This window comes from Chamaea fasciata, unplaced genomic scaffold (assembly GCF_029207755.1).
Source record: "Chamaea fasciata isolate MVZ Bird 193981 ecotype frontalis unplaced genomic scaffold, bChaFas1.0.hap1 SCAF_14, whole genome shotgun sequence".
Classification (NCBI taxonomy): domain Eukaryota; kingdom Metazoa; phylum Chordata; class Aves; order Passeriformes; family Sylviidae; genus Chamaea; species Chamaea fasciata.
This window is the reverse complement of record NW_027094099.1, coordinates 3,165,813-3,181,304: the sequence shown is the minus strand read 5'-3', so window position 1 is coordinate 3,181,304 and position 15,492 is coordinate 3,165,813. Positions and strand designations below refer to the sequence as shown.

Below are 15,492 nucleotides of genomic sequence, written 5' to 3'. Positions count from 1 at the left end.
AAACGCACACGCGAGGCTGGGGAGGGGGGAAAGGGGCAAACCTAACCCCCGGTAAAGGGGGGGGGGGCAGGAGCACCACACCCCTAAGGGCTCCACCATGGATTTCTGGGGAATGCCACGAAGTGGGATTGCTACAGAGCCCCGCTGAGCTCAGATCCTAAAAACGGCTCCCGCTGGAATAAAGGCGGAGAGCCAAAGCCTAATCAAGAGCAGGGACAGGTGGCCGAAGTAGCGTCCAAGGTCACCTCTGGCCCGTCACAACACGGGGGAGGCTCTGCTGCTTCCCTCGCCCTCCACAGGATGCACCGTTACCCCTTCCCTCCCACCCTGAACACCCAGAGCCTGTTTGCCCTGATAGAAGTTTTATTACAGAACTTTAATGGCACTGTAGGAGTAAGATAATTCATTAGAGCCTTAAAACCCAGCCTGAAAAATAGTATTTGCCAGATCTCATTAACCCCCTGGCTGCAGGTCTGGTCTGGAAGCAGGAAACTAGTTTCTCTTCAGTAAGAAAATATATGTTGCTAAATGAAAAATATACAGTTAGAAGAGTTACTGGCTCACAAGCTGCTCGTCTGGGGCTGATACCTCTACCAGCTCCAGCATGTGGAACGAGGGGTCGCTCACGTGGAAAAGAGAAGGAGGTATAGTGTATATATATTTAAAAAAAAAAAAAAAAAAAAAAAAAAAAAAAAAAAAAAAAAGGCAAAATTCAGGTTTGTTTGTTCAGTCCAATTAAGAAATGGCCTTGGCTTCGGGCAGGAACGCTTCCCAGTACTTCACCAGCTGCAGGGAGGAGAGGGAGAGAGGGAGAGAGTCAGGAGCCTTCAGGATGGAGCTGCAGTGCAGAGGGTCATGCTTGAGAAATTCACAAGCTTGGCCTGAACTTGGACATAAAACCACATCAGGGACCACTCACCTGTTGCTGAGAGTTCAATAACGTCTCCAGATATTTTGTGACGTGGTTTCTGAAGTCCTTAGATTTCTCTTTCTGCAAGAGATGGGCATGAGGCTGGAACAACCACCAAAACCCTCCAGATTTTGGGAGGAGGAAGGAGAAACCACCAGGATTTTCCTGTTCCTCCTGCGGTCCCATGAGGAGACCAGCACACAGGACAGGGAGGATCTTTGCCCACCCAGCTCCATTTTAATGGATTCCCTGTGGGGAAACCCCCTCTTAGCCAAAAGTCCTCAGCAATACCCCAGCTCACACAGGTCAGGATTTGGGGATGCTGCTGTGCCAGGAGGAGGGGCAGGAGCCCAGGTCAGCCCCAAGGCGCCAAGGGCTGCCCTAAACGTACCTCAAACCGTATCACTTCCTTGCGGATGACAGCAGAGATCCGCTCAAAGTCCCTTTCGTATTGTGTCACCCGGGACTCCCACTGCGGAGACAGGAAGTGCACTGTTTGGGGGCAGGAGAAGGAACTCCTGCCCCCCTCTCCATGGAGGTTTGGAGCCACGACTGTACATGTGAGAAGTGTTGCTGGGTTTTTCAGTCTTTCCAGCCCTTGTCACCTTGGCATGGAGGTCACGGGAGGCAGGACCACGAGCAATCCCTCCTGCAGCCTCACTCAAGGCTGGCTTAGCCCTTGGTGCAACTTGACCACAGACACCTGTCCCTCCCGCTCAGGAGGTGATCCCCAGCCCAGAAGGTTCCTTCCCCAGCCCAGAAGGTCCCCCACTGGAGCATGGAGGGCAGGAACGGAGCAGAGACCCCCATGCTCCGTTCCCTACCTCCGAGATCTCATCCTTGGCCTGCTGCAGCTTGTCAGGTTTGTTTGCCCACAGCAGCCTGGCCTCCATCTCCCTCTTCTTCTGGAGCATGGCCTGAGCATCCTGCCACCGCTGCCAGGTCTTCATGCGCTGGTCAAAGGCTCCCTGGAGGGAAGGAGGGGCAGAGGTCTCCTGACAAGGGGACACTGGAGGTCCTGGACCAAAGCTGAGCCAGAACACAGATTGGGTCCTGGTCTGGAGCATCCACAGCTCCTATATGGACCAGTGGACCAAGGATATGGTGTTCTGGCCTCTGTGGTAGGATGATTTGGGACAGGAAGGGATCAGCCTGCTGGACTTTCTACTCCCATAGAATTGCTTCTTCCCAGTGCACCAGATGGGCTGTGTGGACTTGATGCCCAAGTTCAGGAGCACCAGGACTCAGGCTCTGACACAGCAGGCACTTGGCAGGTCAGTTTTCACCACCTGTATCACAGGTTACCAGCTCACAGCTTCAGCCTTCACCTCTGGAAGGGCTGGGGTCACCCACAAGCCATGAACCTCTCCACATCCCCTCTGGAGGACAGCAGCATGGCTAGGCCTCACCTACAACCATTTTCCAACCTAACCAGTGCACACCTGGACAACCAGCAAGTTTTCCCTCAGCCTGAAGAGGCCATGCCCTGCATGCCCTCTGCTACATCCTGTGGTTAAGTTTGGAAGACCTCCTAGCATCCTTGAGCCTAAGATGGGTACGAGGAGCAAGAGCAAAGGAGTCCTTACCCTTACAACTGAGAGCAGGCGGATGTAGTCCCCCAGGAGCTCAGCCAGGAGGAAAAAGTCATTGTTAGCCTGTTCATGGTGCAGCTGCTCAATCTTCTCCTCCACCTCGGCCAGCTGGGACAATGCCCGGGACAGGGCTGTGTTGTCCTCAGAGCTTCCCAGCATGGCCAGACTCTTGGCGAACTGGGCCGTGTTCAATGCCAGCTCTGGGGAATGGGATGAGGGTCAGGAGATGGGCCTGGCTGCACCAAGAGCTCCCCAGAAGAAGGTTCAGCCCTTGGAGCTGCCTTTTCGTAAGTCCAGGAGATACCAGCTGGAAGAGCCAGCACTGGTTCAGTCAGAGCTAGCAGCTTCCAGCCATGAGAAGAAGGAAGCAGCTGAGTGGGAGGACAGGCACAGCTTTGCAGAAGTCAGTCAAAACATGCAGAGGAAGGAAAACATCCCCACTCCCAGAGGGTGTCTCAAAAGGCATAAGGTCAGCTCTGCTCAGGTTTGCTACCACAAGGACAGGCTGAGGGATTTAGGGTTGATCAGCCTGGACAAGACAAGGCTCCAGGGAGACCTCAGAGCCCCGTCCAGTGCCCAATCAGGCACCAAGAGAGCTGGAGAGGGAGGGACTTGGGACAAGGGCCTGGAGGGACAGGACAAGGGGAAATGGCTTCCCACTGACAGGAGGCTGGGTTAGATGGGATATTGGGAAGGAATTTTTCCCTGTGAGGGAACTGCCCCATCCCTGGAAGTATCCAAGGCCAGGTTGGACAGGGCTTGGAGCAACCTGGGACAGTGGAAGGTGTCCCAGCCCATAGCAGGGATGTGGAACAAGAGGGACTTCAAGGTCCCTTTAGCCCCCAAGCCATCCTGTGGGATTCTATGATCCCACAGGACACAGGTTCACTTCCACACTACCATCCCAAGCTTGTGGAGCTGGACAGAAGAACTGGAGTGACCGTTTTACATCTGTCTCCCAGGAGGAAGAGACAGAATCCTTTATAGCACTGTCCCACCTCCCAGGAAGTGTCCCTGGGACACGTGGCCCGGTGACCCCCAGGCAGGGCCCAGGGTGTGACTGTCCCAGCCCAGACACCCGCGCACGGTGCTGATCCAGTCACCTTTCCGGTGGTTCACCAGCGTCTCCACCACAGCGTGCAGCTTCCGCAGCCGCTGGTCCTCACACTCCACCTCCTGCAGCTTCTCCTCAAACCACTGCAATGGGTAAATCCAGAGCTGATTTCCCACAGGGAGGTTTTCCCTGCACCCACAGCTGGAGCTGGGAAGAGCAAACAGCTTCAGAGCAAGGACAGGGACAGCCCAGAGTGTCCCACCACTTACAATGTCTGATTCATTCATCTTGATGGTCATTTTACTGACAGCATCCGTGGCTTTGTTGAACATCTTCATTATTCCCGCCCCACTCAAGGTCTGAGTTCCTACTGCTCTTGGGAGCTGGAAAGGAATGGGAAAGTTTGCTTTGCCATAGGAGATTGCGCCAGGCTGCGAGAGCTGGGGGTGTTCGCCTGGAGAAGAAAAGGCTCTGGGGAGACCTTAAACCCCCAATGAGTGCCTAAAGGGGCTTCAGGATAGCTGGAGAGGGACTCTGAAAAAGGCCTGGAGTGGCAGGACAAGGGGAAATGGGTTTCCACTGCCAAGGGGCAGGGACAGATGGGATATTGAGAAGAAATTCTTAGCTATGAGGGTGATGAGGTTCTGGCACAGGTTTCCCAACGAAGCTGTGGCTCCCCCATCCCTGGAAGTGTTCAAGGCCAGTGGATGAGGCTTGGAACAACCTGGGATAGCAGAAGGTGTTCCTGCCCATGGCAGGGGGTAGAATGAGATGGGCTTTTTAAAGTCCCTTCCAGCCCAAGCCATTCCATGGTTCTGTTTTGCCCATGAGGTAACTGCTGAGTGATCTCTCCCTGCCCTTACTTCACCCCACAAGCCTTTTGTTTATTTTCTCCCTCATGTCCAGCTGAGGGGATGGTTCAGCAGCTTTGGGGGGCACCTGTGTCAACACCAGTTCCCACTCTCACCCTTACAGGGTTCTGCCACTTTCCCTTGAGCTTTGCAGGATCCTGCCTCATTAACTGCTCAAGTACCATTTCCTGCAGCACTTCCAAGGACACCTTTCTCCACACTACTGACCTCCTCCTTCTCCAAGAACTCTCTGACATCCGGGTCCTGCAGCATGGTTGGATGGCTGACCACTCTCCGTAGGTACCTGTGGGAGGAACAACTCCAGGAGTTACTGTGGCTGCAGCAAATCTGGCTCTGAGCCATCACAGCAACACAGCTTGGTATTTACTCCAGAACAGCAGCTGGGGAGCTTGAAATCAGAGCCAGCAACTGTTCTAATTCACCCACCAGTTTTCCCATCTCCCTGGGGAATTTGGTGACGGCACCATAAAGACCAGACCCCTCTGAGGTCCCTCACTCAGTTCAGGGATGGCTGATAGGGTCATACCTCTCTAGGGCAGCCCGACGTTTTTCTAGGAACTCTGCAGAGGAGGAATCTTCTTTCCCAACTTTCACTTTGGTCATGCCTAGCACAAAAGGAAGACGTGATTAATGAGCTGCTCTAAACTCTACACACAAAGTGGTTTATTACAGACTATCAGGGTGACAGTGGAGAAGAAGAATCTAACAACAGGAATTAGACTTTGGAAATGTGAAATCTGCTCATGCCCAAAGAATTGACATGTAGGAAAGAGGCAAAGCAATGGGCTGGACTCAAGTGAACAGCAATCTGGTGACACCACAGAGGTTTTACTCTTCACCAAGCAGGTGGGGAGGTATCTGTGAACTCCATCAAGGATTTACATCCAGAGCTCCAAGTATGGAGCCAGAGCTTTGTCTGTGCCACAGAACCCAGATTATTTTCCCCTGTCTACTCTGCAGCTTCCCTGTCAGCTCTGAGGCTGCCACAGGCCTGTCCTCGGGCACAGAGCTCACCATCAGAAGGACTCACAAGAGCTGAAGGACCAGCACTGGTGCTGTGCAGCTCCTCACTCACCTATGAGGCTCTTCTCGGGTGGCGGAGGGACAATGAACCCATTCTGGGCGTGTTTCTCCGACAGCTTCTCATAGAGCCCCAGGAAGTCACTGAACCTCCTTTTGACTGAGAACTGCTTGCTCCTGAACATCGGCATGCTGGTCTGGGGAAGAGATGACACTTGGGTCACACACCCCCAGGAAAGCCTGGCCCTGCCAGCTCTGCCTGCTGGCACCCCTGGGATGAAGTGGCACAGTACCAGGCCTGAAACATGTGAGCAGTGAACAGACCAAGTTTTGGCCCAGGTTTCCCACAGCTTCCCTCCCAGCTGGGTTCTCCTTGGAGCCAACAGCAGCATTAATGACATGAAATAACAAACAGCTGTTCCTGCAGCCCTGGGCTGCTTAGCAAGCCCTGCCCACTGCCTAATCCCATCATGCCTGCTCCACGCTGGAATAGGGACACACCCCTCAGGTCACCTAAAGACTACAGGGGCCACCAGTGCTTTGGACTGAGTTTGCAGAGCAGGAATTAAGGGTAACAAGTCCTCTAGTCTCTTCTTCAGACCACAGGTTGTCTGTAGCCCAGCAGCCATGGTACAGGCAGCTGCAGAAACTTTCCAGAGCCGGACTCCAAAGCACTCCAGCAGCTGCATTTCTCATGGAAACTTAAGGGAACAGGTCCTGATGTGAATGCAACTACAGCAGCAGCTCTGCAGAGAGTGTTGAGCTCAGGTTGGCTCAATCTGATGCTGCTGCTGGCACAGAACCTTCAGCAGGAGCCCCGGGCTCAGGGACTCTCCCAATTGATTCCTGCTGCTCCCTCCAATGCTGAGCATCCCTATCAGCCAAGGCTGCAAAGAGGAAAATGGCTGTGAAAATAAAGCCAGTATCCTTTCAAATAAATTCCAACCCTATTCCTCAGCTAGGCTCATCCTTTGTGGATTATAACTCCTCAACACAGAACAAGGCATTCAGGCCTCCTGTTTATTTAGGTCACTGCTGGCTTGGCTGAGGACATACAGTCCAGCTGCCTTTAAGCATGGAAAAACAATGGAAAATTAGACATAGAGGGGTTAGACATACCTGTGTTGACACCTTGTAGGCTACGTAGGCATTCATGCCATCCCCTAAGGAAAAAAGAAACTAGTTGTTAGGACCACAACATCAGCACTTTCCAGTATTCCCAGAACACAAAGCACAAGGCTCCTGACCTTTTCCTGCCTCAGTGATCCTGATCTTGGGTTTGATGGAGCCCTGGATCTTCCTGCAAAACCAGAGGCAGCATCCTGCTGCATGGCCCTGGACTCCTTCCCAGCAGCCACTTCCCAACCTGCTTTTCCCTCCCCACACTTCCTACAGGAGCCAGCACTGACAATTGGGCACTTGTTGTGCCAGCAGCGTCTGGGCTGGCTCCACACATCTGCTCAGACCCCAACAATTCAGAGGCTGTGGGGCACATGAAACAGTCTATTCACGGGATGCAAGTCCGGCTGGATGGGGCTGGATCCTGGAACACCGCAGGCAGTTTGCTCCAGCTCACACAGAAATCCCCTTGTTCACCTGGCAGTTCATCTGAAGGGCATCCTCTGAGCTCCAGTGCTACCCTTAAGATACATCTGATTTACACCTCCCAGCTCCAGAGATCACAAGCCATAGAGTGGGAACAAGCTGCCACTCGTGAGGCTACTCTGCTGGCTGGGATCTGATGTCACCTTGGGCATTCTGCACCACGGGAACTTCCACATGGCTGATTGTGACACTCTGACCCCTCTTTCAACACACAGAAACCCTCTTGCTTTTCATTTTGAAGCCAGAGTTGCTTCCCTGGCAAGCCCAGGTTTCAAGGAATGTGCCAGAGCATGGAAAAATGCCCTCAGTATCAGGTTAAGGTAATTTTGCTTACCCCATGCCACCTCCACACAGGGCAGTGCTGCCTGGAGGTCACGCCAAGTTGGTCACCACAGTGCCAGGCACCAAGAATCCCATAAACCTGGCTCTGGACTTTCTAGAACCTGACTCTGCCTTGCTTGTTCTCACCCTGAGCTTTGTGCAGCATCATTTCTTTAAGACGCCAGAGGAAGCCTTGGAGACATTTTTTAAGGTTTAGGTTTGTGCTTAGAGACAGCCCAGTGGCTGGAGCTGCAGGGCCAAGCCTGGCTCCCCTAACCCTTTCACTGTGCAGGACAGTAACTCACCAACTTTCTCCGGGTCACTCACTCCCACAGTCAGGTCAAATTTGTCTTCCTGCTCCTCTTCCTCCAGCTGTTTGGAGAAAGCACCCAGGGCCAGCAAGTCAAAACCAGGAAACCAGGGTTCAACCCACCCCAAACCATTATGGTGAGCTTGTCCCCCCTGCCAGGGCACCTCTAGCTCCTCAATCTGGCCAGGACCATTCTATAAACCCTTCCAGCTCCTCACTGTGTCCAGGCAAGGATCCCAAACTGGGTTTGTCGTTCCTACCCCACTATCTGCCCAAACTGATGCAAAAACTGCTCAGCCCTGAGAAGAAACTGCAGAGCTCCAATTCACAGCTTGGACCCTCTGGGCCAGATCCACCACTATTATAGCTCTGGAAGCAATCTGGACCTCCACACGAGCAGGAATGCCACCAGGCTGACCTGAGCCCCACTCCAGTGGTATCAGTCTCAAGATGGCCCGAGATACAAATCAGGGCATTCAATAAGGCAATTACATATTAATTACCTCATTTAAGATTCACGTTTACAACTGAGTACACAGATGGGTTCCTGCCAAAGACAGTTTGAAAGCCACAGGACAGTTTGGAAGAGCAATTCTCACCTCCTCATAGCTCTTTGAAAGGTTTCTATAAGAACTTGCCCCTACGTCTAATGAGGGCAAAGGACTGGATGCTTTGGCCACTTCCTTCTGGTTGTTCTGAGTGTTGTCAAGGGACAGCTCCACAGTGGCATCTGTCAAAACAAGTTTGCAAGGGTCAGCCTCTCTCTAGGGGTTTCTGGAAAGGCAGTTGCAATATTCTCTGATCCATGGGATCTAGGAAGTAACAATAGTCTTAATTAGGAAAGAAACCCATAGGGAAGACACCTATAAGCACTGGGAAGAATACGACAAAGCAGTAAGAGCATTTGATCAATCCTGTTGGAGAACATTACGTTAATCCAATGAACTTCTTATTCCAGAAGAAGCCAGGCATCGCCTCTCACTGATCACCTCCTTGCTGTGTGCTAGAGGAGCTGCACCCTGGAGCAGCTAAAGCCAAGGCAGATTTCACCTGTCACATGGGCCAGCCTGGGAGGAAGGCTCTTTCCCAGGTCACTTCTCCACCTGGAAGACGTAAAAGCTTTCACTTCTCCACAGAAGTATCCAGAACTGACTGGCCCATCATGCCAGGGCTGGGGAGTGTCTGACCCTCCTCATTTTTCCCTGCTGAGTGGGGTTGTGTTTCCTGTTCCTTGGGAACAGCTAGGTCTCTGCTAGAGACACTTCTTCCACTGGCTTGGAGTCAGGAGAAGGTGGAGAAAGAAAATCCTTTAACTCTGAGGAGACACTCACCACCTCAGAGCTTAAAGCAACAAAAGCAACCCTCATTTTAATCCTCCTCAGCTCCCAAACAGTTAGTCCTGTGGCAGGATTATCCTAGAGACCTGGTGGAGGCTGCTCCGACCTTCCCGAACACAACACCAGAGCAAGTGGACTCAAAACATGAGTTTGAGACAAGCACTTATGATCTCCTTTTGGTTATGGACTATTACTTTAGGACTAGCACTCCAGGCCTGGAGCTGAGAGAGGCCCAGCACACACAGACTCACCTGCAAACAGGTCCTGATCATCCTGCTCCACATGAACTCCGTTCTCTTTGGAGGAGCTGCTCACAGGAAGAGGAGATTCTGCTGTCAGGGCCGGGGAGTTGCTCTGTGAGAGGATTTAAAGGTCAAAGACAGGTCATTTACACTGAGGGATGGAAAAGCAAACATGTCACCATCCTTGTCCACCACCCCGTGCCCTTCCATTCACCCTACAGCATTACCCTTTCTGCCACTTTTAAGGACAAGTATCACACCAAAATCCAGAGCCAGTTTCCACCCAGAAGGGACCATCCTGGCTGCTGGGAGCAGGCCTGGGGACAAGGGGACAGCCCACCTGAGAGCTTTTATGCCAACCAGTCCTGCCCACCAGAAGACAGAGCTGTTCCAGCATTCCTGTTACAGATGCCTGCACCCCAAATCATCCCTCATTTTGCAGGCAGACAGATATCCCAAGAAAGAAGGGGACAGCAAGTGCTATTCTGTAGGCCCCAGCAGAGAACAGAACAGGTCTTTGATAGGCAGTAAATGGAGCTCTATTAGAGACTCCAAACCAGCAGCTCCTTGGCACTCTCTCCAGCAAGGAAGCACCATCGGATCATGTCGCTCCTGAAGGAGTGTAGCCGTGCTGAGGCAGCTTTTCTTTGAGGTGGGCTCATGTCTTTGGCTGGTAGAAACAAAATAGCCATTGAAACACTCACTTGATGGCAAGAGCTCCTGTATTTTAGGATGTTTTCTTAGAGGAAGGAATGCTCCCAGCTTGGATCACAGCAGTTAAAGGCAAGAGCTATGTTTGTTAGTGATGGAGAGTGGGGAGCAGGGACCCTCCATGCCAAACATCCCCCCAGGGTCCTTCAGACTAGTGTCCAAGCCAACAAGAGGACTGGTACCAGTGGTGACCTGTGAGGAAAGGGCTCACACAGCTCCTCTGCTCCCCCAGGAAATCTTCAGGCTCATAAAGAACCCCATTGCGCATGGACAAAGTGGTTTTCTACCAAAACTGCTTCCCGGTTTGCCTTAAATTTAGCTCCTCAGACATAAAAGCACCACGCCTTGTTCCCACTTCTCCATCTGCTGCTACAGAGGAGCCGTGACCTTATTAGATCAGCCCATGACATGACACCAGCCATGTCTGGGGCTGGATTCAGCACCCCCCAACATCACACGTGCAGGCAGAGGTACTCCCCATGCCAACCTGATGCTCACGACAGGGAAACAAAACTTGTTTGGGAAGAGCTGATCCTCAGGGGCATCCCTAGAAAGGGCCGTGGTCACATAGGGATCCAACCTCTGTCAACAGACAGATGAGGTCCAGCTCTGGCTCTACTCAGGCCTGACCCAAACACTTCCTTGCTGGCGATGCCCAGGTACTGTTAAGCCACCTGAACGCTGGCAGCCAGGCAGCTCTGCCTCCCCTGCTTCCCAGAAAGTGTTTTCCTAACGTTCAAGGGCACAGACATGCAAAGCCACCAGGTCACAAGAACATTCACGTATTAGTTATGACAGTGGCTTCCACAACAAACCCAAACACCTGATAAGCTGCTGCGGCTCACTAACCTCCCCTTCCAGCACAAGGATGTGTGATTCCCATTAAATCCCACGGCATTCTGTGCTCACCCCTCTTGGTGGGCCACAGACCATCAAGCCACCTCCTACATCCTCCAGTTCTTCACCAAAGAAAGGTCCTGAGAGGTTCCAGACCATCTCCACAACCTGGTGTCTGCCATACATACCAGCACCTTCCTCTTTCAAGGCCCAGGGCTGAACTTCCTCAGGTTTCCAAACAACTACTCTGTTGTTTTGCCCAGAGTAGTGTGAGTTTCATCCTCACAAGGTCACAATCTATCCACGTTCTCCCTAATCTACCTTTTTCCCTGCTGCCAAGGGGAAATACAAGCACAGCTCACAGACACCAGGAAGGAGCTGCACCAGAAGCAGGGCAGAGACAGCCCCAGCTTTGTGTCAGTGGCAGGAGAAGCTTGGCCAGGCCATTCCCAGCAGGTTCATTTGGTCATGGCCACAGTCTCCCACTCAAGGCCCCCCTAGGCTAGAAAACTGCAGAATGTTCCTGGAGAACTTCCTGCCACAGACACCAATTCCTCCTGTGCTGCCAGCTGGATCAGGCAGGCTGGAAAAAGTCCGGGTGAGGTGGGCAGAGGCTCCCAGAGCTCAGGGAATCAACACCACAGCATTCCAGCCTCCAGGCTGCTGGTAGAGCTTCTGTGGCCCCTCTAGCTGAGATCCTTGCTCCATGAAGATGCTGATCCCAAGGACCAGAGGCCAGTGGCTGACTGGGAAAATTCAGATGACTGGGATTCAGCAAGGGAAAGCACCAAGTCAGTGTTTTAACTCCTCTCCTGCCAGCTGCTCACTGCCTGGAGCAAAGCTAGGACAATGCCAGCATGAGTTAATGCCAACAGCCTTCAGCAACTTGGACTTCCTGCACAGGAGACTGCTAGAAACAAGGAATGGCACTGACACCCTTCACTCCTCCACCCTCAGCATGGATTTGTGCAACAGGACCTGGTTTGCTGAACAAGTACCACCAAACCCTCCAAGACCCTCCCTCCAGCCCAGCACAAAGCCCTGGTAAGCAGGGGACACTGGATACCTCCTATCACCTCACCCCCCACACTACCCTCAAACTGAATGGACCATGGCAGCCACACCAGCACCCTCTGGATGTTGAGGGGCCCAGGGCTGATGATGCTGAGGGAACGCAGATGGAGCTTCTCCACCCAGTGAAGCCTCACAAGCTACACAGCAAAGAGGCTGAGCTGTGGCTGCCACTGTAGGATGGTGGTGAGGGACCTTGAAGCCCACCTCGTTCCACCACCTGCCATGGGGAGGAACACCTCCCACCAGAGTAGGCTGCTCCAACCTCCACCCAACCCGGCTTTGGGCAGTATTTCTGCAGGAACGCAGAGGCTACAACCCCGGGGAAACGGGGAGCAGCCGAGCACAAGCCTTTTCTCAATCCCACAGCCACGGGAGCCACTCTATGACCCCCACCCGGCCCCGGGGCTCCCTCTCCGCAGCTGCCCTACGAGGTTCCCCCGAAAGGACAGGCATCGACCAGAGACCAGAGGCATCAAACCCCCGCCCCTTTATTTCGGGGGATTTGGGGGTGTTTCGCACTATTTTCACCAAGCCCCGAGGATGTCCCGGGCAGCCCCTCGCACACGGGCCCGGCCCCGCAGAGCCCCAGGGGCGGCGCGCCGCCCGCGGCCGCACTCACGCTGCCGGTGAAGATGTCCTCGCCCTCCGAGTCGCTGTCGGGGGCCCCCGGCCCGCGGTGCTCGGGGAAGGGCGGCGGGCGGCGCTCGGCCGGGGAGGGCGAGCGGGATCCGTGGCCACCGCCCGACGCCATCGCCGCCGCTTCCTCCCGCGCCCGCCCCGCCGGAAGGGCCCGCCACGCCTTAACCCGCGGGGCGGGGCCTCGGCTGCGGGCGCGCTTCGGATTGGGCAATGTCTCTGCCCGCCCCGCCCCCGCCAGCAGTGACAGCCAATGAGCGCCGCCGCTGGCAAGCGCCGCGTCGTCACCATGGAAACGGGGGTGCCGGCCGTACCATTGTGCCTGCAGAGAGAGGAGCGCGTCCCCTCCGCCCGGAAGAAGTGGGAGAGCTCAGGGCGCCGTGTCCCCTCAGCGCACCGGCTCAGGTGGCTGCGGTCCCTCGACAGTCCGGGCAGCAATGCCGTATCCTCTCGACAGCCCGGGGAGGACTCCGGTATCACCCAGAACGCTCCAGGCTGAGCGCCTTCCCCCCCCAAAAAATTATCCTAGGATGAGCCCCATGCGCCCTGAAAACATCCCAGGCTGAGCCACATAACCTAGAGATGTTCCAGCATGGACCGCATACAATCTCCAAGACACCTCAGAACGAGCACTATGCCACTCCAGACATCGCAGGATAAGCCACATATATGGAAGATGCCCCAGGATAAGTCCCAGACCCTGATGATGCCACAGGATTAACCCCATACACTCAACAAGACATCCCAGGATGAGCCCTAAACCACTAAAGTTGTCCCAGGGTCAGTCATATACCCACCAAGATTTTGCAAGATGAGCCTCAGACTTTAAAAATGCCCAGAATGCACCCTATACCCCACCAAGACATCCCAGGGTGAGACCCATACCCCTCAAAGCATCTCAAGTCATATACCACCAAAAACATCCCAGGACAAGCCTCATACCCTGGAGGTAGACCAGGATGAGCCATATAACCCCCCAGAACATCCCAGGATGAGTCCCATACCCTGAAGATACTCCAGGATGAACCCCACACACCTACCAAAACCTCCCAGGATGAGCTCCATAACCTCAAGACATCCCAGGATTAACCCCATACTCCCAACAAGACATCCCCAGATAAGCCCCATACACACCCTCCAAGATACCCCAGGATGAGACACACACCTTGAAGATGTTTCAGGATTAACCCCATACAACACGCAAGACAGCCCCGGATGAGCTCCATACACCCCAAAACATCCCAGGATGAGCCCCATACCCCCTCTTCCCACCCAAGACAGTGACAGCCCACAGTCATGCATCACCACCATCCTCTGGGGCCAGGGTCCTGTCAGGGGAGCACCGGGAGGAGCTCTCAGGGCAGGGCAGATGAGACACCCTGGACTTCCATCAGCTCTGGATTAAGGGAGAGCATTTAGATGCAGGTGAATGATCTGGGGATCCTTAACCTGCAAGACACCCCTCAGCTGGATTCATTCCTGGGTGCTGCCCCGTGGAGAGGGTCTGTTTCTCCAGGTGGGAAGCACTGGGTGCTGTGAGCCACTTGGCTGTGGGAGAGCAACAAAGAGATGGGTTTTCCTTCTTTTCCCTCAGCTGTCTCCTATAATGAAGCATCAAAATCCAGCAGAGATCTCCAACCCTCCATGCTAAAACTTGGTCTAGTACATGTTTGCAGCCAGGTCACACTTCCATCCTTCATCCACACTGGCTCCCAGGCAAGGAGCAAACAGAAAACAGAACACCGCTTATCCTTATCTGAAGGACTTGCCAGTGTCCTCCCCAATTCCTGCTATCAACGAGCAGCTGCTAATTCCCTCCTGCCTGAAATTCTCTGGGATTTGTAACAGCAAGGTCTGTTCTTTCACTGGCAGGTGAGACCCCACACTGGAATACTCCTCAACTGCCTCAGTGGGTTTGGAACGAGGGGCTCACCCCATGGAGAAGCTACCAGTGTCACTCTTTTGAAGAGGATGGCTAGGAATGAACATAGCTGTCCCAGAAAACTCCCTAAGGATAAAGTGTGAGGGGCACATACATCCTTTAAGATGAGCAGGAGAGGCAGCAGGAGGAGATATAGCTGCCAGAAAGACTGGGAGGTCCTGCCAGCTGAACTTTGCACTCTGAGGCAGAAGAAACTGAGCTACCTAGATGAGCAGTGGAGATAAATCCCACCAAAGCCCCACGGCTGTCCTACTCTATGTAAATTCTCCATTTGGCCCCTGAAGGGAGGAAAGAGAAACTCCTTTTAAAGGAATAGTTTCATCCACTCGGGGCTGGAGCTTGGGCAGACTGAGGATGAGACAACTCTCTGCTGTAAACATCTTTTAAATACACACCAGGCTTTGGGTGTCAGGTTTAGACCTCTGGATGGGTGGAGGTGGCCCAGCTCCAGCTGTCACATAGGATTAGGGGAAATCCCACCATAAAATCAGACAGGAGCTACCAAGATTCCCACAGTGGGAACAGACATTACACACACACTCAGCCACAGATACAAAAGTGAGGAGCAGCTTGGGGTAGTCACAATTGATTAGAAAGATGCCTCAAGGTACTTCACTGTGACCACAACTGGAAGACTTCAAACTAAATAGCTTTTGAGAGCTATTTTGAGAGCTCATCATAGACAAGAGGTGCTCTACTACGCACCCATGTATGTTTAAGACCCTCCCACCATATCATTCCCACGTGTTGCCAGATGCCTGCACAAATCTTTACTTCCCTGCCAGGACAAGCTCTGACTGATCTTCCCCACCATATCCCTTCTTTCCCAGTCTATTCCCCTCCCTGCGTGCTCAGTTGAATGAGGCCTCTGATCCCCTCTCCAAGCACTCCTTTCTCCTCCTCAATCCTCTGAGCATCCCTCCCTTCTTCTCCCTGCCCTTTGCCAGATCCTTGTCCCAGGCCAGGGGTCTCCTTGCCCAGCAATACCCATAGGACCACCCTGCATCCAACACAAGCTGCCCCCAGGAG

At 53.6% G+C, this 15,492-nt stretch overlaps 1 protein-coding gene across 1 annotated transcript; it reads right to left on the bottom strand.

Moving 5' to 3' along the window:
• Positions 1-678: 678 nt before the first annotated feature.
• On the bottom strand, positions 679-12,674 carry SNX1 (sorting nexin 1). Its single transcript, XM_066196401.1, has 15 exons — positions 12,505-12,674; positions 9,273-9,375; positions 8,284-8,414; positions 7,680-7,746; positions 6,568-6,611; positions 5,504-5,645; positions 4,955-5,033; positions 4,636-4,711; positions 3,826-3,939; positions 3,606-3,699; positions 2,497-2,702; positions 1,735-1,878; positions 1,302-1,382; positions 920-991; positions 679-786 (listed from the first exon to the last, which is right to left on the bottom strand). Exons 1-15 carry the CDS (start codon positions 12,634-12,636, stop codon positions 736-738), a joined length of 1,536 nt encoding a protein of 511 aa, XP_066052498.1. The 5' UTR covers positions 12,637-12,674; the 3' UTR covers positions 679-735.
• Between the last annotated feature and the right edge of the window lie 2,818 nt (positions 12,675-15,492).